Raw genomic sequence first — 22,900 nt, 5'->3', positions numbered from 1 at the left:
GGTACAGTGTACCAGGTGATCTTGATGGGAGGCTGCTGTACAGGTCCAGTACAATGACCCTCCGGAAGGGGAGTCAAGTCCCTAAAAGCCCTGTGTGGCGCACCTGCTCAGGAGTGAATTGAGCCTGCTGGCCCTGCTAAATGGTTTGGTGAGCTCCTCTGGTCTAGATGGATTTGTCACTCCCTCGGTATTTCTAGTGCGTGTGGGCAGAGCACTACACTGCAGTTTCGTTGATCAAAGGTGCGCGTGCATGAAGACGTTCATCTTGTGTTTCTGTGACATTTTACCAGCTCCCTTGGCAGCCCCTCCCATCAGCCATGATCTGTGTTGTATAGAGAAGCATGGGACGCAGTCCCTGGGTTCAAAAAAAGATGCAATGACAATGGAAAGGTTTTATTTAAAAATGTCATTAGCATGTTGCTGAAGGTAGAGGGAGGAACCAGGCAAGACAAAATATGAGCAGATTAAATATCAGCTTTAACGTGTATCTGACCCTCTGGTGTGTGGAAGGGTTGGAACCCTTCTCTGGTTTTTAACTGCAGCCTGTGTTCCTTTGGCATACCACTATAGGTTTCTAAGATGAGAAAGAAAGACACCTTTCAACACAAAAAAGAGTCAGGAAGAATTAATACACTCTAAAAGCAATTGGTTAAACCCACAAGTGTTTTTTTTTCACTACATTTTCTTTATGTTGGCTTTTCAAAATAACAAATACATTTTAGAGGTTGGAGTTAGAAGTTTGGTGGAGCATATAGTCCCGTCTCGTTTAGCACACCTCTACCCGTCTTCTCCTGGCACCTGTTTCCGAGGCTGCTCTGTCCCAGGGGATGTTCTCCATATATTGTGGTCATGCTCTATGCTCTCTAGGTTTTGGACAAAAGTTCTTAAGCTTTTACAATCATTGCTAACTGGTCCTATCCATAGAGATCCATGGATCCGTACAAGTACGACGCCCGAGTTTGAGTGGTTATACCAGGATGATGCCAATCCAGTATTTTTTTTTTTACAGCCGGCCGAGCACTTTCTTGTAAAAATAGCCTCTGGACTGCCTGCTTTTACAAGCGTCAGGAGGGGGTCGTCCCACCTCTCGCCGCCTTTCCCGGCTTTCCCGTCCCACCGGAGGAACCTGGGACTGGAGCCGGCTAACCATAGAGCTGATCGGGGACTGGAACTGCCCCAATCATCTCTACGGTCTAAGAAACTGGAAGTGATGTCACTTCCTGGCTTGCTAGTTGTTAAAAAAACATTAGTGGTTTGTAAAAAGCATCAGATCACATCGATCTTGGTATGATCCAAAGCTTTTAAAAGGTCAGAGGAGACATCTTGGGTCTAATAAACCCTAGATGTTTCAGTAAAGAAGACCTATCACTGCCTATTGTTATCACAAAGGATGTTTACATTCCTTGTGATAACAATAAGTGATCAAAAAAATTTAATGGTAAAATGTCAAAAAAAAAAAATGAAAAAACATTTTTTTGTAAATGCCCCCATACTCACACACAAAGGTGAACGCACATGCCAGTTCCATGTTGTACGTAAACAAACGACCACACATGTGAGGTATCACCACGAACGTCAGATCGAGAGCAATAATTCTTGTGCCAGACCTTCTGTGTAAATCTAAAGTGGCAACCTGTAAAAGGCTTTTAAAGCGCCACCTTTGGTTTATATTACATACGTAGTTTGTCGCCATTGCACGGATGTGCGCAGTTTCGAAACATGACATGTTGGGTATCTTTTTACTCAGCGTAAAATCATCTTTTGTGTTTTACCAAACAATTTTGCATTAAAATGCATTAAAAAGTGTCGCTTTTCCGCTGCACAAAAACCTTGTGACATAAATAATTGCAACACTCGCCATTTTATGTTTGTGGATACTAAGTAATTTTCTATAACAAAAAATACTGATTTTTACATGTATGTCAGAAAAAAGGCCTGGTCTTCAAAAGGTTAAAAACTTCCATAAAAATTATTGAAAGACAAAAGTTTGGTGGAGCATAAAACTTTTGATAGGTACATAGTACAATTATAGAGGTCCATACATGAGACCAAAAAAAGGGACAACCGATGAGCAAAGAGGGACAGAGAGACTTGGTTCCAATCGAGGGACAGTTGGGAGCTATGCGTTAGGAGATTTAGCCTCAGTATTGGTTCTGGTGACCACTGTCATCAAGACAGAAAGATAAGAAATCCAACATTTTACAGATGCCACCAGAACAGGAATCGAGAAAAAATTATCCAACGGAGACAGTTGTTCTCATGACAAATATCTTAGACAGTCACTTTGGAGAGATTTCCTCTCTTCCTGTTGTGTCTCCTGGACAGGGAGAGGAAGGAAACCTCTCCAAGGGGCACAGACAGCCGAAAAAAACCTGATAAGGGTTTTAGCGTTTTTTGATTCCCACCAATAAAAAAAAAGTCCAGCAGAAGTTGAGTGGTAAAGGTGGTAGGACTTCTGCTGGGCTTCCGTCCAAAGGCACGTCAAGTCACTTGTGAAGCTTCTGATGTTTGATGAGCGTGTATTTTTTTGAAAACCGCTTCCCACATTCGGAGCAGGAATAGGGCTGATACCCCGTGTGGATTCTCCGGTGTCCGGCCAAGTTCGATTTATTGGTGAAGCTTTTCCCGCACTGAGGGCACGAGTACGGCCTGTCACTGGAGTGAGTACTTTGATGAGTCACCAGTCCCTGCTTATCGATGAATCCTTTCCCACACACGGAACACGAGTAAGGCCGTTCGCCCGTGTGAATTCGTTCATGCCTAACGAGAAGTGATTTGTAAGAGAACCATTTGCCGCACTCAGAACAGGAGAACGGTTTTTGGCCCTTGTGAGTATTCTGATGAGCCAGAAGAGTTTCTTTGTCGGCGAAGCGCTCGGCGCACTTAGAACAAGAAAACGGCTTCTCGGGGGCGTGAGTCCGTTGATGGACGGCGAGATAGGTTTTCTGACTGTAGCGCTTGCCGCAATCGCTGCATGCATATGGCTTCTTTTCTACGTGCGTTATTTCATGGCGGGCAAGGCCTCCTTTTTGGGTGAAACATTTCCCGCACTGGGGGCAAGAGAACGGCTTCTCGCCCGTGTGAATGGTTTGATGCCTCAAGAGACGGGATCTGCGGAGGAAACATTTGCTGCACTCGGAACACGAATACAGCTTCTTCGCCTGCGAGGTATTGGAGGACGGGCCCGAGCTGTGATGTACTTGGAGAGCTGGAGAAACAGGGTTTTCCCCTGAAGAGTCAGATGTGATGTCATCATCTATTTCGCCAACTGGAGAAACAACGGGACGCTGCCTGATGTATTGTCCGTCTGGGAAAAAAAATGAAGGAAGGAGCGGTTAAAGACTTGAATAATGGCAGAGATGTGCAAATCATATTGCCCGACGCCCGGGCCATGCAGTTCTGGGCTTTGGACAGCTGTTTTTTTTTTTTTTTTTACATTTAGCCTGGGCTAGCAGCAAGATTAAACCTGGGTTCACATATATGCGGTGCGATTTTCATGTCAGTTTTCAGTGCGATTGTCAAAGGTAGTTGTTCAGGTGCGATTCTGATACGATTCAGGGATGCGATTGTGAATGCGAATTTAGTGCTGCTGCGATTTTTGCCTTCATATGCTAGAAATGCCGTCCATCCTCTTCTCTACAAAATCGCCCTCTATCCACTTCTATGCAAATCTCTCTTCTAGCCACTTCTATGCAAAACCGGCTATGAATCGCATCCTATGTGAACAGGTATCTCAGAATGCCATATACACTACGCTGTGCAAACTCGCACAGGACCCTTTTTTTTTTTTTAACCGGATCAAAATCACACCGCACAGATGTAAACCTCCTTCATAGAAAACAATGTATTTCCAGATGACATGCAAATCTATGCCTTTTGGATTGCATCTCATCTGCATCAGTGCAAACAGAGACTTATTGTTTTTTGCCCCCTAGGTTCACTGGGCGTTTTGGGGTCGCACGATCCTAAAAACACACTACAATCGCAAAACACAGATTCAGGTGCCATTATTAATTTACATTGCGTGAAGCTTGTAGCCCAAACAGGAGCAGGCGCTTCTTTTGGTCAACAAATTGATGCGATTTGCCTGCACGATAAATGATGCTTTGAAGGGCAGAGGAGGGATCTGGGGTCTAATAGACCCCAGATCTCTCAGTAAATAGCACCTGTCAATATTGCTCAGCCTGTAAAGGCTTTTAAAATGTCACCGATGGATAGTTTAATGTACTGTAGTTTGTACGGGCGTGCACAATTTTAAAGCATGGCATGTTTGGTAACTATTTACATGGCGTCAACATCATCATCTGGGATATGTATTGTGTTTGTGTGCACTAAAATTCATTAAAGGGTAATTTTTTCCCCAAAAAATTGCATTTGAAAACCTGCTGTGCAACTACTATGTGGCACAAAAAATTGCAACACCCATCATTTTATTCTCTGGGGCCTCTGCTTAAAAAAAATTATAATGTTTGGGGGTTCTAAGTAATTTTCTAGCAAAAAAATACAGATTTTTATATGTATTTGAGAAGTGTCAGAATAGACCTCGGTCTTAAATGGTTACCTAAAGGGTCAACCCACTCAAATCTGTAATTTCAGCATTTGGTAGATTTCTGGACTCGATTTGCGCCGAGTTCCTGTGTCTGAACAACTGCTGTTCCTGTTATGAGGGGTTCCGACCATCCTTGCTGGATTTTTATTCATTTTATATAATGCAAAACGCAGAAAGCTGGATAGCAACAGAGTAAGGAATTCTGGCAGGGAGATCTCACTGTGCCAGGTGTGCCTGGGCACACACTAATCACCCTGTGCTGCACAGATTCCCCCTGCCGCTTGGCGGCAGAGAAACGGGCTGGGGAATCTCTGTCCTTATGTCCCTGAGACATCTGGGGTCTGTTATGATATTTCACCAAAGCCCCCCCCCCCCAAAAAAAAAAAGTAAAAAAAATAAATAAAGCATTATTGTAAATAAAAAAAAAAATTAATTGTAAAGCAATAATAAAAAAATATTAAAAATAAACTACTGACGCCGACCACTGCTCTACTGACACTGTCCTCTGCTCTACTGCTATATATATATATATATATATATATATATATATATATATATATACACACACACAGTATCTCACAAAAGTGAGTACACCCCTCACATTTTTGTAAATATTTTATTATATCTTTTCATGTGACAACACTGAAGAAATGACACTTTACTACAATGTAAAGTAATGAGAGTACAGCTTGTATAACAGTGTAAATTTGCTGTCCCCTCAAAATAACTCAACACACAGCCATTAATGTCGAAACCGCTGCCAACAAAAGTGAGTACACCCCTAAGTGAAAATGTCCAAATTGGGCCCAAAGTGTCAATATTTTGTGTGGCCACCATTATTTTCCAGCACTGCCTTAACACTCTTGGGCATGGAGTTCACCAGAGCTTCACAGGTTGTCACTGGAGTCCTCTTCCACTCCTCCATGATGATATCACGGAGCTGGTGGATGTTAGAGACCTTGCGCTCCTCCACCTTCCGTTTGAGGATGTCCCACAGATGCTCAATAGGGTTTAGGTCTGGAGACATGCTTGGCCAGTCCATCACCTTTACCCTCAGCTTCTTTAGCAAGGCAGTGGTCATCTTGGGGTGTGTTTGGGGTCGTTATCATGTTGGAATACTGCCCTGCGGCCCAGTCTCCGAAGGGATGGGATCATGCTCTGCTTCAGTATGTCACAGTACATGTTGGCATTCATGGTTCCCTCAATGAACTGTAGCTCCCCAGTGTCGGCAGCACTCATGCAGCCCCAGACCATGACACTCCCACCACCATGCTTAACTGTAGGCAAGACACACTTGTCTTTGTACTCCTCACCTGGTTGCCGCCACACACGCTTGACACCATCTGAACCAAATATGTTTATCTTGGTCTCATCAGACCACAGGACATGGTTCAAGTAATCCATGTCCTTAGTCTGTTTGTCTTCAGCAAACTGTTTGCGGACTTTCTTGTGCATCATCTTTAGAAGAGTCTTCCTTCTGGGATGACAGCCATGCAGACCAATTTGATGCAGTGTGCGGCGTATGGTCTGAGCACTGACAGGCTGACCCCCCACCCCTTCAACCTCTGCACCAATGCTGGCAGCACTCATACGTCCATTTCCCAAAGACAACCTCTGGATATGATGCTGAGCATGTGCACTCAACTTCTTTGGTCGACCATGGCGAGGCCTGTTATGAGTGGAGCCTGTCCTGTTAAATCGTTGTATGGTCTTGGCCACCGTGCTAAAGATCAGTTTCAGGGTCTTGGCAATGTTCGTATAGCCTAGACCATCTTTATGTAGAGCAACAATTCTTTTTTTCAGATCCTCAGAGAGTTCTTTGCCATGAGGTGCCATGTTGAACTTCCAGTGACCAGTATGAGAGAGTGAGAGCGATAACACCAAATTTAACACACCTGCTCCCCATTCACACCTGAGACCTTGTAACGCTAATGAGTCACATGACACCGGGGAGGGAAAATGGCTAATTGGGCCCAATTTGGAAGTTCTCACTTAGGGGTGTACTCACTTTTGTTGCCAGTGGTTTAGACTTTAATGGCTGTGTGTTGAGTTATTTTGAGGGGACAGCAAATTTACACTGTTATACAAGCTGTACACTCACTACTTTACATTGTAGTAAAGTTTCATTTCTTCAGTGTTGTCACATAAAAAGATATAATACAATATTAAAAATTTTAGGGGTGTACTCACTTTTGTGAGATACTGTGTGTGTATATATGTGTATATATATATATATATATATATATACTTTGGGATACACACCCCAATGCAAAAGATTGCGCACACCTATGGTTGGGAGTATACAAGACAAAAAATAAACCAGGGGCTAACCTAGCCCAACAGCCTCCACCCTTAAAAAAATACATAAAAAATTTGGGTGGAATAACTCTTTAACAAGAAGAATCCATGAACGGTTTGTAAACTCGGCTTTTATTACTCACCTCGGCTGATCTCTGGAAATTCTTCGTCTTTGCATTGCTCGTCGTCGCTCGCATGGGACTCGTAAGCTTCTTCTTTAACTTCAACTTTTACAATAGTAACTAGATTAGTATCCTGAAATAGAGGACAATACAAAAGGTGTGTCAAGGCTAAACAAAATGTCGGAATGTATAAACATAGGTAGCAGAAAAAAAGACAAATTCTTCCCTTTTTTTTGGAGTATACACTGATCAGCCATATCATTATGACCATTGACAGGTAAAGTGAATAATTTTAATTATTTTGTTACAATGACACCTGAAAGTGGGTGGGATATATTAGGTAAACACACCACAATGAAAAACCAAGAATGGTGCAAAACGACTATGGTAGGTAGAATAAGTCCATAAGAAGTCCCTGTAAGAAGACCAGTACTTGATGGTGCTCACAGAGATGTAATACTGAAAGGAGAGACCTTCACCCTCAAACCAAACAGACTTGCCAAAGGCCTCTTGCCAAAAAAAGAGTTGACCACCCTGAAAAGGAAGGTCAAAAAGCGAAGTTATAAACCCACTCCAGAAATGGACCATCTACCAGCTTCTCTCACTTCCCACTCTCAAACTTGGAAGGTTGATCAATTCCGATGAACAATAAAGCTCCCAACAGATAGTAATCAAAAAGAGAACAAAGCCATCTCATAGGGTAGGAAGACTGGACATAACCATTTTTTTTTTCAAAAGTAATGTGATGCACTCACATTCATCTGTAAAAAAACAAAACAAAACAGCATTTCAGTATAAAGTTTCAAACCAACAAAATGGCCACTGTTTCCCGATGATGTCACACACAGTGACTCCACCCTACGTGTTTCATCATCAATGACGTAGTTATGGGCTTATGGACTTATTTCACCTACTATAGTTGTTTTGCACCATTCTTTGTTTTTTTTGTTGTGGTGTATGTAATTGAAATATAACATTAGTGCAGTGCTTAAAGTGACTATAAGTACAACAAATGTAAAATGCCAACAATAAAATAAAAATATGCATTTGTGACAAAACGTATCTGGCGGAGTCTGTGCGCCTGACATCATCGCCTTTTTCAATCAATTTTCTGTTACCCTGGGACGATTGTTATTTAAAAACGCTTTGTCTCCTATAACATGTGAGTGTTATACCTTGTTTTTAATAAATGTAGCCCAACAATTTTATACTATTTGGGATTGTTTTTTCTAACATGGATGCAGTTGGTGATGCCGATTATACTTCTTTGTGTGTGACCAGCTTGGAGTGCTGCTTGATGATATGCTATTTGACTGTTCTCAGAGGAGAGGTATCCTTTTAACTGATTTGGATATCACAGGCATACATAGCGTAACCCACTCTGTACCTACTTTATTGGAGTCCTCGCTATTTGGTAAGCACGATTGCCCCCTTTCCACTGTGGTGGTTTGTGAGAGAAGTGGGTGATTTATGGACTGATATGTGGTCATTTTCATATTGAAGAAGACTTTTGAATAATCACTGTGATGTCATCACTGTAGACTATACATTATACATTCTCATTTCATTGTTTGCATTATTTGATTAATCACTGTGGATACATTATGTCAGACTACACCTTACATATTCTTATTTTATTGTTTGTATTTTACATTTGTTGTACTTATATTCACTTGAAGCGCTGCACTAATGTTATGTTTCAGTTATGTCAATTCATGTCTATTGATGTGCTAGCTGCTACATATAAACGTTTGATTATATACTTTGTGTTTGCACTTTGTTTGAATATGCTTGTCCACTTATAATTTGCTATTTGTAATTATCAATGCTGAACTGTATTTTATACTAACCACTTGCCTACCGGGCATGTTTACCCCCTTCCTGCCCAGGCCAATTTTCAGCATTCAGTGCTGTCACACTTTGAATGACAATTGCTCGGTCATGCAACGCTGTACCCAAATTAAATTTTTATAATTTTTTTACACAAATAGAGCTTTTTTGGTGGTATTTAATCACCACAGGGTTTTTTTAATTTTTGCTAAGTAAAACTAAAAATTTTGGAAAAAAAACAAAAAATATTTTCATAGTTTGTTACAAAATTTAGCAAACAGGTAATTTTTCTCCTTCACTGATGGGCACTGATAGACTGCACTGATAGGCGGCACTGATGAGGTGGCACTGATGGGCATTTATGGGCACTGATAGACTGCACTGATAGGGGGCACTGGCGGGCACTGATGAGGCTGCACTGATAGGGGGCAATGATCAGGAGGCACTGATTGACAGCACTGGTGGACACAGATTGGGACTGCACTAATGATTAGGACACTGATAATCAGTGCACTGATTATCAGTGTACATAATTCTTTTAGAGAAGCCAGTTATCGGCTCTCTTCTCCTCTCCTCACACTGTCAGCATGAGGAAAGGAGTGCTGATAACCAGATTCTGTTTACATCCGTGATCAGCTGTGATTGGACACAGCTGTTCACGTGGTAAAGAGCTGCTTATTGGCTCTTTACCTCAATCTGTGATCAGCAGTGTCCTCCAGACACTGCTGATCACAGAGCACACCATCTATGTGCCGCAGCGGGTTCGATCATGGGAGGCTGTCATATGACGGCATCCCAGAACTAGCTGACCGCCCTGTAGCCGTCATTTGGCTATAGCGCGAATGGCAAGTAGTTAATGGAAGAAGGTGGCCTGGTCTGAAGAATTCAATGATTTGATGAACACAGCAACCAGTCTGAAGTGTTGACTTGGCCTCCAAATTCTCCATATCTCAATCAAACTGAGTATCTGTGGGATGTGCTGGAAAAACAAGTCCGATCCATGGAGGCCTCACTTTGCAACTTACTGGACTTAAAGGATCTGCTGCTGGCGGCTTGATGATAGATACCACAGCATACCTTCAGAGGTCTAGTGGAGTCCATGCCTTGACAGGTTATGTTGGGCGGTCATAATGTTATGGGTGATTGGTATATTATATTATACTATATACATAGCTCCCAACTGTCCCTGATTTTGAGGGACTGTCCCTGATTTGGAGTGAAGTCCCTCTGTCCCTTTTTCCTCCTCATTTGTCCCTCATTTTGCTCTGATCTATATAGATGTATATAAAATGAACTTTTTATCTTTCAAAAAGTGTTTTCCAGTGCTAATCCTTTTACCCAAATTCTAAATTGCTGCATCAATTTTAAAAGCCAATATAAAGGAAAAGTAGTGGTAAAAAAAAACACTTAACCTTTTTTTGGGGGCGGGGTTATTTCCCCTTTAAGGGGCGTGGCAGGGGGCGTGTCCTATGCCTACATACATTTGCTAGTAGGTGTCCCTCATTCCCGTCTCAAAATGTTGGGAGGTATGCTATATATATATATTTGTTCCAAGCACATGTAAATAAACTCACTGTGTACTGACTCAGTTCATCTGCTAAAGGTCTGTTCCAGGCATCAACTACTCTTTCAGTAAATTAATACTTCCTAAGGTGATTTTTTTGAACATGCCTCCTGCTAATTTGAGGTCCCCGTGTTTTTTATTTTAGCTTTACACTAAAACTCCTGAACCTGCCCTCCTAAACCTTACTCACACCCTTCATGTTTTTAAAGGTTTTGAACTGGCTTGTTCTAGGGTCAGTATCTGGAGCTAGAAACAGCCAGGCAACTAGCATTCCCAAGAGGAGCGTTCAGCAATAAGCAGCCTCACTAGCTTCTCCACTATAGATTTCCTTTCAACACTTCAAGACCCCCTAACATACATTTACCTTATAAGTTTGAAGTGGTTTACCGGGGTTATGGCTGAAGCTGTTAGCCATAACCGCAGAATTTTTGTCAGTAATTCTCTTTCATATAAAAGCGATCTAAGCGGCTGATTAGCCACTGGATCACTTTTTGAAGCAGCACCAGTGTTTCTCAGGCATACCATTCTCACCGGTGAGCCTGGGAAACGATACGCTGATTTGTGCAGCTGGACACAGAGGTGAGGAGAGACTAGATCGTCTCTCCTCCACTCTATGATCTAGGGGGACCGAAGCAACGTCATGACATCTCTTCTGGTCTAGGGCGGATGCAATTTTTTTTTTTTAAAGCATTAGATCAATGTTTTTTTGTTTTGTTTTTTTATCTCATGCTTTCAAGGGTGTCTCTATAAAGAGGACCTGTCATCCCCATTTCTATCATAAGGGATGTTTACATTTCTAGGAATACAAAAAAAAAATTTAAATGAAAATTAAAAATTGATTAAAAAATAATAATTAAAAGGCACAGTGTAAAAAAAAAAAAAAAAAGTTTTTCTTAGTTTCTGTCAGAAAATTTTGTAAATTAGTAATTTTTCTCTTTTACTCATGGGCACTGATAGGCTGCACTGATGGGCACTGATAAGCATTGATGAGGAGGCACTAATTTGCAGTACTGATGAGCATTGATAGGCGGCACTTATGGGCAATGATGGGTGGCACTAATGAGCAGGCACTGAAAGCAGCACTGACTGGCATCACTGATGGGCACAGATTGGCATCACTGATAGGCACAGATTGGCATCACTGGTGGACTCAGATTGGCATCACTGATGGCCACAGATTGGCATCACTGATAGGTACAGACTGGCATCACTGGTGGGCATTGTTGGAGCTGCACTAATAATCAGGGCACTGATTATGACGTCGTCCCAGAACAAGAGAGCCACCCTGCTGCTGTCATTAGTCTATAAAGCGGGCGGAAGGTGGTTAAAGTGTCGTTTTTCCAAAACAATTGCGTTTGAAAAACCACTGTGCAAATGACGTATAACATAAAAAATGTCAAGGTCAGCCATTTTATTCTCTATGGTCTCTGCTAAAAAAATATATATAATGTTTGGGGGTTCAATGTAATTTTTTAGCAAAAAATACTTTTACCTTGGCCTGGTCTTAAAGTGGTTAATACTTTCCTCCCATTTGCACTGGATTAAAGCCTGATTTAATCTTCTTGTGTCTTTGCCAATCTTCTGTTCACACTGTGTAAGTGATAGGATCCCCAGCTCTGCATACCTGATATTCCTGTTCATCATCTTCCTCCATAGAATCCTGGGACTCCGATGGACTAGGACATCTCTCCGGTGTATTACTGTTACTAGGTCTACCTGGAACACACACAGTCATACATACTGGTGGGTCAATCGGAATCCGCCCAAGCTGCTCCTAGCATGTGTGTGGGGTCTCTGGATTGTAAGCTTCTGTGGGGACAAAGATGAATGGGAATGGTTCTAGGTATGCTGTACAGCAATACATGATATGTTAGCGCTATAAAAATCCAAGAAACAAATAGTAATAGAGTAAGGGTAAAATGTGGTGGGGGTATATAAGACAGCATTTTGAACTGAACTAGCAAATTCCTGCCCGTTCTAGAACAGGCAATGTTGGGTATATTTTAAATAATATTAAAGATCTGCTTTGATAGGTAAGATGTGCAGGAGAGCAGTGCGGAAAGAATGAAAAGGGTGGAGGTGGGTGGTATGGAGAAGTGTGTGGAGAAGTGTGTGTAGGGTATGGTGGCAGGAGTTTGTACAGAAGAAGAGTGTGGATGGTATAGAGGTGGGTGGTATATACAAGGTGTGTAGGGTATGGTGGCAGGCGTTTTTACAGAAGAAGAGTGTGGATAGTATGGAGGTGAGTGGTATGGAGAAGTGTGTAGAGGGTATGGTGGCAGGCACTTGTACAGAAGAAGAGTGTGGATGGAATGGAGGTGGGTGGTATGGAGAAGTGTGTGTAGGGTATGCTGGCAGGTGTTTGTACAGAAGAAGAGTGTGGATGGTATAGAGGTGGGTGGTATATACAAGGTGTGTAGGGTATGGTGGCAGGCGTTTGTACAGAAGAAGAGTGTGGATAGTAAGGAGGTGGGCAGTATGGAGAAGTGTGTGGAGGGAATGGTGGCAGGGGTTTGTACAGAAGAAGAGTGTGGATGGAATGGAGAAGTGTGTGTAGCGTATGGTGGCAGGCGTTTGTACAGAAGAAGAGTGTGGATAGTATGGAGGTGGATGGAATGGAGAAGTGTGTGGAGGGAATGGTGGCAGGCATTTGTACAGAAGAAGAGTGTGGATAGTAAGGAGGTGGGCAGTATGGAGAAGTGTGTGGAGGGAATGGTGGCAGGGGTTTGTACAGAAGAAGAGTGTGGATGGAATGGAGAAGTGTGTGTAGCGTATGGTGGCAGGCGTTTGTACAGAAGAAGAGTGTGGATAGTATGGAGGTGGATGGAATGGAGAAGTGTGTGGAGGGAATGGTGGCAGGCATTTGTACAGAAGAAGAGTGTGGATAGTAAGGAGGTGGGCAGTATGGAGAAGTGTGTGGAGGGAATGGTGGCAGGGGTTTGTACAGAAGAAGAGTGTGGATGGAATGGAGAAGTGTGTGTAGCGTATGGTGGCAGGCGTTTGTACAGAAGAAGAGTGTGGATAGTATGGAGGTGGATGGAATGGAGAAGTGTGTGGAGGGAATGGTGGCAGGCATTTGTACAGAAGAAGAGTGTGGATAGTAAGGAGGTGGGCAGTATGGAGAAGTGTGTGGAGGGAATGGTGGCAGGGGTTTGTACAGAAGAAGAGTGTGGATGGAATGGAGAAGTGTGTGTAGCGTATGGTGGCAGGCGTTTGTACAGAAGAAGAGTGTGGATAGTATGGAGGTGGATGGAATGGAGAAGTGTGTGGAGGGAATGGTGGCAGGCATTTGTACAGAAGAAGAGTGTGGATAGTAAGGAGGTGGGCAGTATGGAGAAGTGTGTGGAGGGTATGGTGGCAGGCGTTTGTACAGAGGAAGAGTGTGGATAGTATGGAGGTGGATGGAATATACAAGGTGTGTAGGGTATGGTTGCAGGCGATGGTATGGAGGTGGGTGGTATGGAGAAGTGTGCGGAGGGAATGGTGGCAGACATTTGTACAAAAGAAGAGTGTGGATGGTATGGAGGTGGGTGGTATATACAAGGTGTGTAGGGTATGGTGGCAGGTGTTTGTACAGAAGAAGAGTGTGGATAGTATGGAGGTGGATGGAATGGAGAAGTTTGTGGAGGGAATGGTGGCAGGGGTTTGTACAGAAGAAGAGTGTGGATAGTATGGAGGTGGATGGAATGGAGAAGTGTGTGTAGGGTATGGTGGCAGGCACTTGTACAGAAGAAGAGTGTGGATAGTATGGAGGTGGGTGGTATGGAGAAGTGTGTGGAGGGTATGCTGGCAGGCGTTTGTACAGAGGAAGAGTGTGGATAGTATGGAGGTGGATGGAATGGAGAAGTGTGTGTAGGGTATGGTGGCAGGCACTTGTACAGAAGAAGAGTGTGGATGGAATGGAGGTGGGTGGTATATACACAAGGTGTGTAGGGTATGGTTGTAGGCGATGGTATGGAGGTGGGTGGTATGGAAAAGTGTGTGGAGGGAATGTTGGCAGGCACTTCTACAGAAAAAGAGTGTGGATGGAATGGACAAGTGTGTGGAGGGAATGGTGGCAGGCGTTTGTACAGAAGAAGAGTGTGGATGGAATAGAGAAGGGTGTAGGAGGGTATGGTGGTGGTCAAACATAGAGGAAGGCTAAAGTTCCCGACAGCTTTTTATTTCTGTGTCCCCATAGGAGATTTTCCCTCATTTCCTCTCTGAGCAACAACATTTTTAACATTTTGGCTAAAATGAAGCTTTAGGACAATATACATTATTAGGTTTATTACTCACCTCTGCCTATTTCTATGGGAATTTCCTCTTCTTCTATCCTCACACGTGTCCCTTTCTCAGCTTTGACGTCTCTCGGAGTCTCTCTCATATCTACAGGATCTGTGAATAAAGATGACAGTGAAGCCACCTGTCCACTTTAAGGATTAACAGTCTATGTTCAGGGTGATTAAGTGTTTGTTTTAGGTATTAGCTTAGGTGTATCTAAAGCTTTAAAAAGCAATATATTGCATTTTACCAGTCCTTAGATCTGGTGATTGCATTCATTTTTTTTCAGTCTTTTTTCCTGATGATACTGCTAGCAAAACACTTCCTGTCCTAGGCTGACAATGCTTACTCACTGTACTGTATCTACTGAGGAGCAGCTTTGTCACCCTGGGACAAGAAATGTGTTAGGACTACAGAACACCTCCTCATTCCTCATCTCCTTAACCACTTGAAGACCAGACCAATTCTGACACTTTTTGTTTACATGTAAACACTAGCATTTTATGCTAGAAAATTACTTAGAAAATTACCCAAACATTATATATATATATTTTTAGCAGAGAACCTAGAGAATAAAATGACCGATGTTGCAATTTTTTAGTCACACGATGTCTGTGCAGCAGTTTTTCAGAAGCAATTTTTTGGGGGAAAATACACTTTAATGAATTTTAATGCAAAACACAATATATAACCCAACTTTTTTGGTAAAATGTAAAAGATGACGTTACGCTGAGTAAATAGATACCTAACATGTCATGCGTAGAATGGCGACAAACTATGATACTTAATCTCCATAGGCGAAGCTTTAAAAATGTTAACAGGTTACCAGTTTAGAGTTACAGAGGAGGTCTAGTCCTAGAATTATTGCTTTTGTTATAATGTTTGCTGCGATACCGCACGTGTGGAACATCATTTACATATGCATGCGCAACCTACGTGTGCGTACAAGCGCGGAGAGATGGGTTCGCTTTAAAAAAAAATGTATTTGTTTTAATTTTTACACTGTCCCTTTGTTTTTTTTTTTCGATCACTTTTTTTTTTCTCTAATCACAAGAAATGTAAATATCCCTGGTGATAGAAATAAGGCATGACAGGTCCTCTTTATGGATGGAAAATTGATCTCATGCTTTCAAGAAAAAAAACGTAATGACTTCGCTTCTGGCCTCTTAGACCAGGAGTCTCCAAACTTTCTAAACAGAGGGCCAGTTTACTGTCTTTCAGACTTCAGGGGGGCCGGACGTTAGTGTCAGTGGGAGGAATAGTGCCCCATCATTGGTTTCAGTAGGAGGAATAGTGCCCCATCGTTGGTAGTGGGAGGAATAGTACCCCACTGTTGGTGTCAGTGGGAGGAATAGTGCCCAATTGTTGTTGTCAGTGGGAGGAATAGTGTCCCATTATTAGTGTCAGTGGGAGGAACTGTGCCCCATCATTGGTGTCAGTGAGAGGAACAGTGCCCCATTGTTGGTGTCAGTGGGAGGAATAGTACCCCATCATTGGTAGTGGCAGGAATTGTACCCCAATGTGAGTGTCAGTGGGAGGAATAATGCCGCATCGTTGGTGTCAATGGGAGAAATAGTACCCCATCGTTGGTAGTTGGAGGAATTGTACCCCACTGTTGGTGTCAGTAAGAGGAATAGTGCCCAATTGTTGGTGTCAGTAAAAGGAGTAGTGCCCCATTGTTGGTGTCATTGGGAGGAATAATGCCCCATCATTGGTAGTGGGAAAAATAATACCCTATTGTTGGTGTCAGCGGGAGGAATAGTGTCTTATATCAGTGAGAGGAACGGTGTCCCAAGGGCTGGAGAAAGACAAGCAAAGCACCGCATCTGGCATCCGCGCCACAGTTTGGAGACCACTGTCCTAGACCATAGAGATGGCCAAGGACCTTTCAGTCCTAGGCCATCTCTATGATAACCCAGCAGCACCACTGGATCGGATACCATGCTCCCCGATCACACGGGAGAGTCCAGAGAGGCACCGGTGGGCAGCGGAAGGGGGACATCCCCTCCAGCCACCTGTAAAAGTTAAAAAGTGCTTTTAGATAGAAGAGCGTCGCCGGCTGAAAAAATAAATAAATAAACGGGGTTATGGTATACAGCTGCAGCCATAACCCTGGTATAATCACTTTAAGCCAATCGCGTACATGATTTAGCAGCAAATGGATAAAAATGGAGGGGGGGGGCAGGTCTGATAACATTACTTGAGATAATATTACAGAATGCACAGGAAATTAGGAGCTCACAAAATTTTCGCAGGATGAACAGGTATGTTATGCATTTATCAAATAGAAATAACAATATAATACTCAATGCTTAAAGTGTTACTAAATCTAAAAACGTCGGGGACCCCCAGAAGAGGGGTATCGGGGCCACTCTGTGCAATACCACAGCACAGAGCAGGGAAGTATAACATGTTTGTTATTTTTATTTAAAAAAAAAAAATATCTGACTTTAGTAACACTTTCATTTAATGTTATGGATAGGTCAGATTTTAACAACACTTGGAGAAATTATGTATTTGTTCTTGGTGATGGCCATACGAGGGACTATCAGTGGGCAAAGCCAAATATCGAAGTGATTATTGTAATGACTAAACAACGAGAATCTGGAACTCTTTAGTGTTTAGTGGATTTAGTCTTTATTCCTCACCTGTGTTGATCTCTGGAGGGATCTCCTCCTCTTTAATCCTTGCATGTCCTTCTTCCTCCTCCTTAGCTTTGATGTCCCTCTGAATCTCTCTGGTGTCTGTAAATAAAGATGAGAGTGAAGCCCCCTGTACTGAGATGTATGAGAGACCCCAGAGAGTGTGTGTGGGGGGAGACTGGTCACATCTCTTGGCTGGTAACACACAATGACATGATGTGAGGAGGAGAGCCGGAGTCTAATAGAGGCTGATGTCTCCTGACTCCCCCACTGGGCACATACTGTCTCCCCATTACTGTCTACTGACAGAGGAGAGGGGAGAAGAAGAGATTGTTGTAGTGACATGTAAGTGGGGTGTAATAAGTGCAGTAATTTATGCACACAGTCAGGTGGTGCAGGGAAGAACTTGTATTGAAATAATACAGCAACAGTTCACAACAAACCCGGTGGGAAGACTGCCCAACCCGGGTGCGCTCATGGTTTTCAGCAATGTGAAGAGAAGGGGTATCAGCTGGACTGCCAGTGTCTGTTAAGAGGAGAATACGACCTGGACGTCTTGTGCCCAAATGGGAAGAGATCCAAAGAAGATGCGTCCCTACGCTTTCCCTCCTCTTTAGGAACCTTTTCCTTACCACTAGTACTGTCCCTAACAAGCAAGGTACCTGTCACTACTCAACTCGCAAAAGCATGCCAAACCTGGGAGCCAGGGGCTTAAAAACATGGCTGCCATGGGGCGGCAACCTCCAACTGGGTGCTTCCCCAATGACCCACAAAACCATAGAGCAGGGGTCTTCAAATTACGGCCCTCCAGTTGTTCAGGAACTACAATTCCCATCATGCCTAGTCATGTCTGTGAATGTTTTACAATGCCTCAACAGCTGGAGAGCCGTAGTTTGAAGATTCCTGCCATAGAGGAACTCTGTTCCTCTTGACTTCCTCTCCAACAATAGTGCCACTGCGGAAGAGTGCCATGGTAGTGATTAGGTGTTCTGGTAGCCGCACACATTGGGATTAAGCTCCGGTGGGTGGAGTGAACTGCATTGGGGGCATGACCTGGCAGGGGTGCAGGCTGAGACTGCCATTCACTATCATACAGCAGGTTTTGACTTGATGTGCCACTCTCTCCTAATCATGCTCTACCATTGCCTGGAGCATAGACAATCTCCATTTCTGGCCAGCACTCACAGCGGTGGGCTCAGGACTTCATTCGCATACAGCCTGAGCGGCTTACACATATATCTTGGTGCAGAAGAGCGCCACCTGCAGTAGAGAAAGTAGTGCACCTGCCTACAGACTGAACAAGGAGAATCTGGGGCTTTTCTCTGGATTTAGCATTTATTGCTCAACTGTGCTGATCTCTGGAAGAACTTCCTTCTCACATGGATCCTCACCCCTCACAGATGGCTCTCCTTCTTCAGATTTGACAACAATCCCACCTTCATCCTGGATAAAACAGAACAGCATATCTTTTTACTAGTGTCTGATTTATAATGAAAGGGTAGAATAGCAATTTTGGTTTAGACCCTCAGTCCAATCTACCTGATCCTCCTGAGGGATCTCCTGATCTTCCAGTGTGGGGTCCCAGGAATACAGAGGACGGGGACATCTCTCTGGGGGATTTCGGTTACTGGATCTATCTGTAGGTAACACACACACTGACTGAATACATTGTTTCTATGTCTTTATATCATAGGATGTGTGTATCTAGGTGGATCCTCAATACTCTTCTCTCCTTTACAAGAAATAAAAGTCTCCTCTTAACCGTTGATGTGAGGGGCGGCCGGTTCTTCATCGTGGCATCCTTCTATACACTCCCACTCCTCCATGGAAAAATAGTGTTATCCTGACACCTTATAGGAACTTGACATACTATCTCCATATATCGGAGGATGTGTGTGTCTAGGTGGATCCTCTATACAAGAAATGAAAGTCTCCTCTTACCCGGTGATGTGAAGGGCGGCCGGTTCTCCATCATGACGTCCTTCTATAGATCCTTGTGTCCTTCTAAAAGGTCTCACTTTTTCCAGATGTTTAAATCTGTACAATAGAGGCTTGTTACAAAAAACAACAAATAACAAAACAATTATTTAAGGTGGTACAAAAACTATATATATATATTTATTAGGTATGAGCTCGGGTGTGTTCAGATGTTCCTCTGAAGCCAGGTGGCTGTGTCCACCGGGAAGCCATCACCTGTGTTGGGCCAATCAACTGCAACAGGAGAAGTGCCTACCCACAGCCATGCATATACAAGGGGCATGTATTCGTGCGGCTGTGAGAGTGCCTTGGCCTTAAACGATTGGCCCGTTACAGGTGTTGGCTTCCTTGCAGACACGGCCACCTGGGTTCAGAGGAGCATCTGAACATTGTCTGTATAAAGCAGAGGAAATGGGAACGATGGAGATTTCCAGACACTTCTACAGCACTAAGATATTGTTTGCGGCTTTCTGTAGAATTCATCCCCAGTAACATCACCACCAGCAGAGCTCCCCCATCCAATGTTCTACACATCAGAGGACTTGCAGGAAGATAATGATATGTGGAGGTGACACCCCCCCCCCCCCATCCAGTCCACACAGAGTGCTGGGACCCCCTTCTCTCATAATAAGAAGACATTAATATTACCTTCTTCTCCTCACTGAACACACATTCTCCAGACTCACACCCCAACCAGAAGGATTCTCACACTGCTGGAGCTCCTCCCTGTACTCTTCTGTGGGCTACAACAAAATGGCCACCAGCAACCTTCTGCCTAAGCAAAAAACTTATAATTTTGTTTTCACCCATAATTTTATATCTTTAGTATCACTTTTAATTTCAAGCAAGATATTTAAATGCTAGTCTGAAGAAATATTCCTGTAAAAAGAGCAATTAAAGTGAACTGCTTGGACTACAAGAAAATGGCTGCCAATTGCTGCACTGAGGACAATAGCATGGATAGGATAGTCAACAATGCTTTATTCTTTACATAATAGGTGATACGTTACTACAGTTTATCATCGGGGGTTTAGAGAGAGAGATCTATTTCTTTTTTCTCTTTCTTTCACTTTGCTTATTTCTAGGGCTACAACAAAATGGCTGCTGCTCCTTTTTTTTTTTTTTAAAGGCTTATTATAAGTTCAAAGAGAACCTGTCTTCAATTACACATTCATTGCACCTAAGAAATAACCTAGGAAGAACTGTAATCCCACACCCCTTTTCTAGTTCCATATTGTACGGTTACTCCAAAATGTCCTTCTTTCTACTGGATGGTCCCTCTTTTTTGTAAGAAGTCCCACATTCCGTGGGGCCTGAGCAATGTCCTGCTAACCAGGAAAAAATTTCGACACCAAAGCCAAGTTTAGACATCCTGCCTACTGTGGCATCTTGTGTGCTCCACTATTTCACATTAAGGAGAATGCAGCAGGAGGAGTGAGACTCTGCAGCGGAATTTGCAACTTTGGCAAGGGGATCTCATTGCCATATATACTCATACCTCCCAACATTTTGAGCTGGGAATGAGGGACACCTACTAAGAAATGTATATAGGCATAGGACACGCCCCCTGCCACACCCCCTTAAAGAAGAATTAACCAAAAAAAAGGTTAATTAAATCCACAAGAGCTTTATTTACCACTGCTATTCCTTTATATTGGCTTTTAAAATGTACAGATGCAGCAATTTAGAATTTGGATGAAAGGTTTAGCACTGGGAAACACTTTTTGAAAGATAAAAAGTACATTTTATATACAACTATATAGATCAGATCAAAATGAGGGACAAATGAGGGGGGAAGAGGGACATTGCGCCAAATCAGGGACAGTCCCTCGAAATCAGGGACAGTTGAGAGCTATTTATACTGTACATACCTGGGAACATTTTCAAATCAGAATTCCTGCAAATGAGGGTGGAGCAGGGATGGGGATAACAGTGGCTGGTTTGTGCACATCACAGCCAATGGTGGGTGTGACAAAACTGTGCTAACAGTGGGAGGGGCTTAAAACTTCAGTCTTCTTACATAGTGCAGGAGTGATTAGAATGTAACATACATAGTGCAGGAGTCATTAGTATGTAACATACATAGTGCAGGTGTCTGGGGTGTGTAATGTACAGTACATAGTGCAGGGGTCTGGGGTGTGTAATGTACAGTACATAGTGCAGGGGTCTGGGGTGTGTAATGTACAGTACATAGTGCAGGGGTCTGGGGTGTGTAATGTTCATAGTGCAGACAGCCAGGGTGGATAACGTACATAATACAGGGGTCGGCGTGGGGGACGTACATAGTGGAGGGGTTCGGGGTAGAGATCATACATAGTGCATGGGTCTGGGGTGGGTAACTTGCATAGTGCAGGGGTCCGGGGTGGGTATCGTACATAGTACTGGGGTTAGGGGTGGGTATCGCACATAGTGCAGGGGTCTGGGGTGGGTAATTTGCATAGTGCAGGGGTCTAGGGTGGGTAACTTGCATAGTGCAGGGGTCTGGGGTGAGTATTGTACATAGTGCAGGGGTCTGGACGGGGTATCGTACATAGTGCAGGGGTCTGGGCGGGGTATCGATCGTACATAGTGTGGGGGTCCGGGGTTGGTTTCGTAAATAGTGCGGGGGTCCGGGGGGGTATCGTACATAGTGCAGGGGTCTGGGGTATGTAATGTACATAGTACAGGGGTTGGCATGGGTGATGTACATAGTAAAGGGGTTCGGGGTAGATATCATACATAGTGCATGGGTCCGGGGTGGGTAACTTGCATAGTGCAGGGGTCCAGGGTGGGTATCGTACATAGTACTGGGTTTAGGGGGGAGTATCGTACATAGTGCAGGGGTCTGGGGTGGGTAACTTGCATAGTGCAGGAGTCCGCGGTGGGAAACTTGCATAGTGCAGGGGTCTGGGTGGGTATCATGCATAGTGCAGGGGTCTGGGCATCGTACATAGTGCAGGGGTCCGGGGTGGGTATCGTACATAGTGCAGGGGTCTGGGGTGGATATCCTATATAGTGCAGGGGTTAAGGTGGGTATCCTACATACTGCAGGGTTTTGGGGGGGGGGGGGTGTATCGTACATAGTGCAGGGGTCAGAGTGGGTAACGTACATAGTGCAAGGGTCTGGGGTGAGTAATGTACATAGTGCAGGGATCAGAGTGGGTAACGTACATAGTGCAGGGGTCAGAGTGGGTAACGTACATAGTGCAGGGATCAGGTGTGAGTAATGTACATAGTGCAGGGGTCAGGGGTGGGTAACGTACATAGTGGAGGGGTTTGGGGTGGGTAACGTACAGTACATAGTGCAGGGGTCCACGGTAGATATCATACATAGTGCAGGGGTCCGGAGTGGGGAACGTACATAATGCAGGGGTCCAGGCTTGGTAATGTACACGGTGCAGGGGTCAGGTGTGTAGTTTAAAGGAGTCAGGTGTTAGATGACATACACTGTACATAGTGCAGGGGTCAAGTGTGGATAGCATACATAGTGCAAGGGGTCATGTGTGTAATGTACAGGGGTCAGGTGTATTAGATAGCATACCTAGTGCAGGGGTCAGGTGTGGCATGTATAGGAGGCAGGGGTCAGGTGCATGTAACATACATATAGTCTAGAAGTCAGAATTATATACAGTCCAGCACACAGCACCCCCCGCGATTCTTTTCACCCCACACCCCT

At 43.7% G+C, this 22,900-nt stretch overlaps 1 protein-coding gene across 4 annotated transcripts; it reads right to left on the bottom strand.

The window, feature by feature from the left end:
* Positions 1 to 372: 372 nt before the first annotated feature.
* Positions 373 to 20,143, bottom strand: LOC141106528 (uncharacterized). 4 transcript variants are annotated; one of them, XM_073597369.1, is made up of 9 exons: positions 19,894 to 20,143; positions 19,210 to 19,319; positions 18,808 to 18,905; positions 18,660 to 18,711; positions 17,275 to 17,370; positions 14,642 to 14,740; positions 11,988 to 12,079; positions 6,991 to 7,102; positions 373 to 3,307 (listed from the first exon to the last, which is right to left on the bottom strand). In XM_073597369.1, the coding sequence occupies exons 2-9, from the start codon at positions 19,241 to 19,243 to the stop codon at positions 2,487 to 2,489; spliced, it is 1,404 nt and encodes a 467-aa protein (XP_073453470.1). In that variant the 5' UTR covers positions 19,244 to 19,319; positions 19,894 to 20,143; the 3' UTR covers positions 373 to 2,486. The 4 variants fall into 4 exon arrangements, with proteins under 4 accessions (XP_073453470.1, XP_073453468.1, XP_073453472.1 ...); XM_073597367.1 differs by having other exon boundaries at positions 19,210 to 19,305; positions 19,894 to 20,141; XM_073597371.1 differs by lacking the exons at positions 18,660 to 18,711; positions 18,808 to 18,905 and having other exon boundaries at positions 19,894 to 20,142.
* Between the last annotated feature and the right edge of the window lie 2,757 nt (positions 20,144 to 22,900).

Source organism: Aquarana catesbeiana, linkage group LG08 (assembly GCF_042186555.1).
Source record: "Aquarana catesbeiana isolate 2022-GZ linkage group LG08, ASM4218655v1, whole genome shotgun sequence".
Classification (NCBI taxonomy): domain Eukaryota; kingdom Metazoa; phylum Chordata; class Amphibia; order Anura; family Ranidae; genus Aquarana; species Aquarana catesbeiana.
This window is presented reverse-complemented; position numbering and strand designations above follow the sequence as displayed.

Excerpts from the sequence above, each read along its gene's own strand:
- LOC141106528 (XM_073597369.1), bottom strand. The coding sequence starts at position 19,243 with ATGATGGAGAACCGGCCGCCCTTCACATCACCGG. Across the intron at positions 18,712-18,807 it reads AGATCCCTCAGGAGGATCAG|GATGAAGGTGGGATTGTTGT; the intron begins GTAGATTGGACT and ends TGTTTTATCCAG. Across the intron at positions 7,103-11,987 it reads ATGATGAACAGGAATATCAG|GATACTAATCTAGTTACTAT; the intron begins GTATGCAGAGCT and ends CCTCTATTTCAG.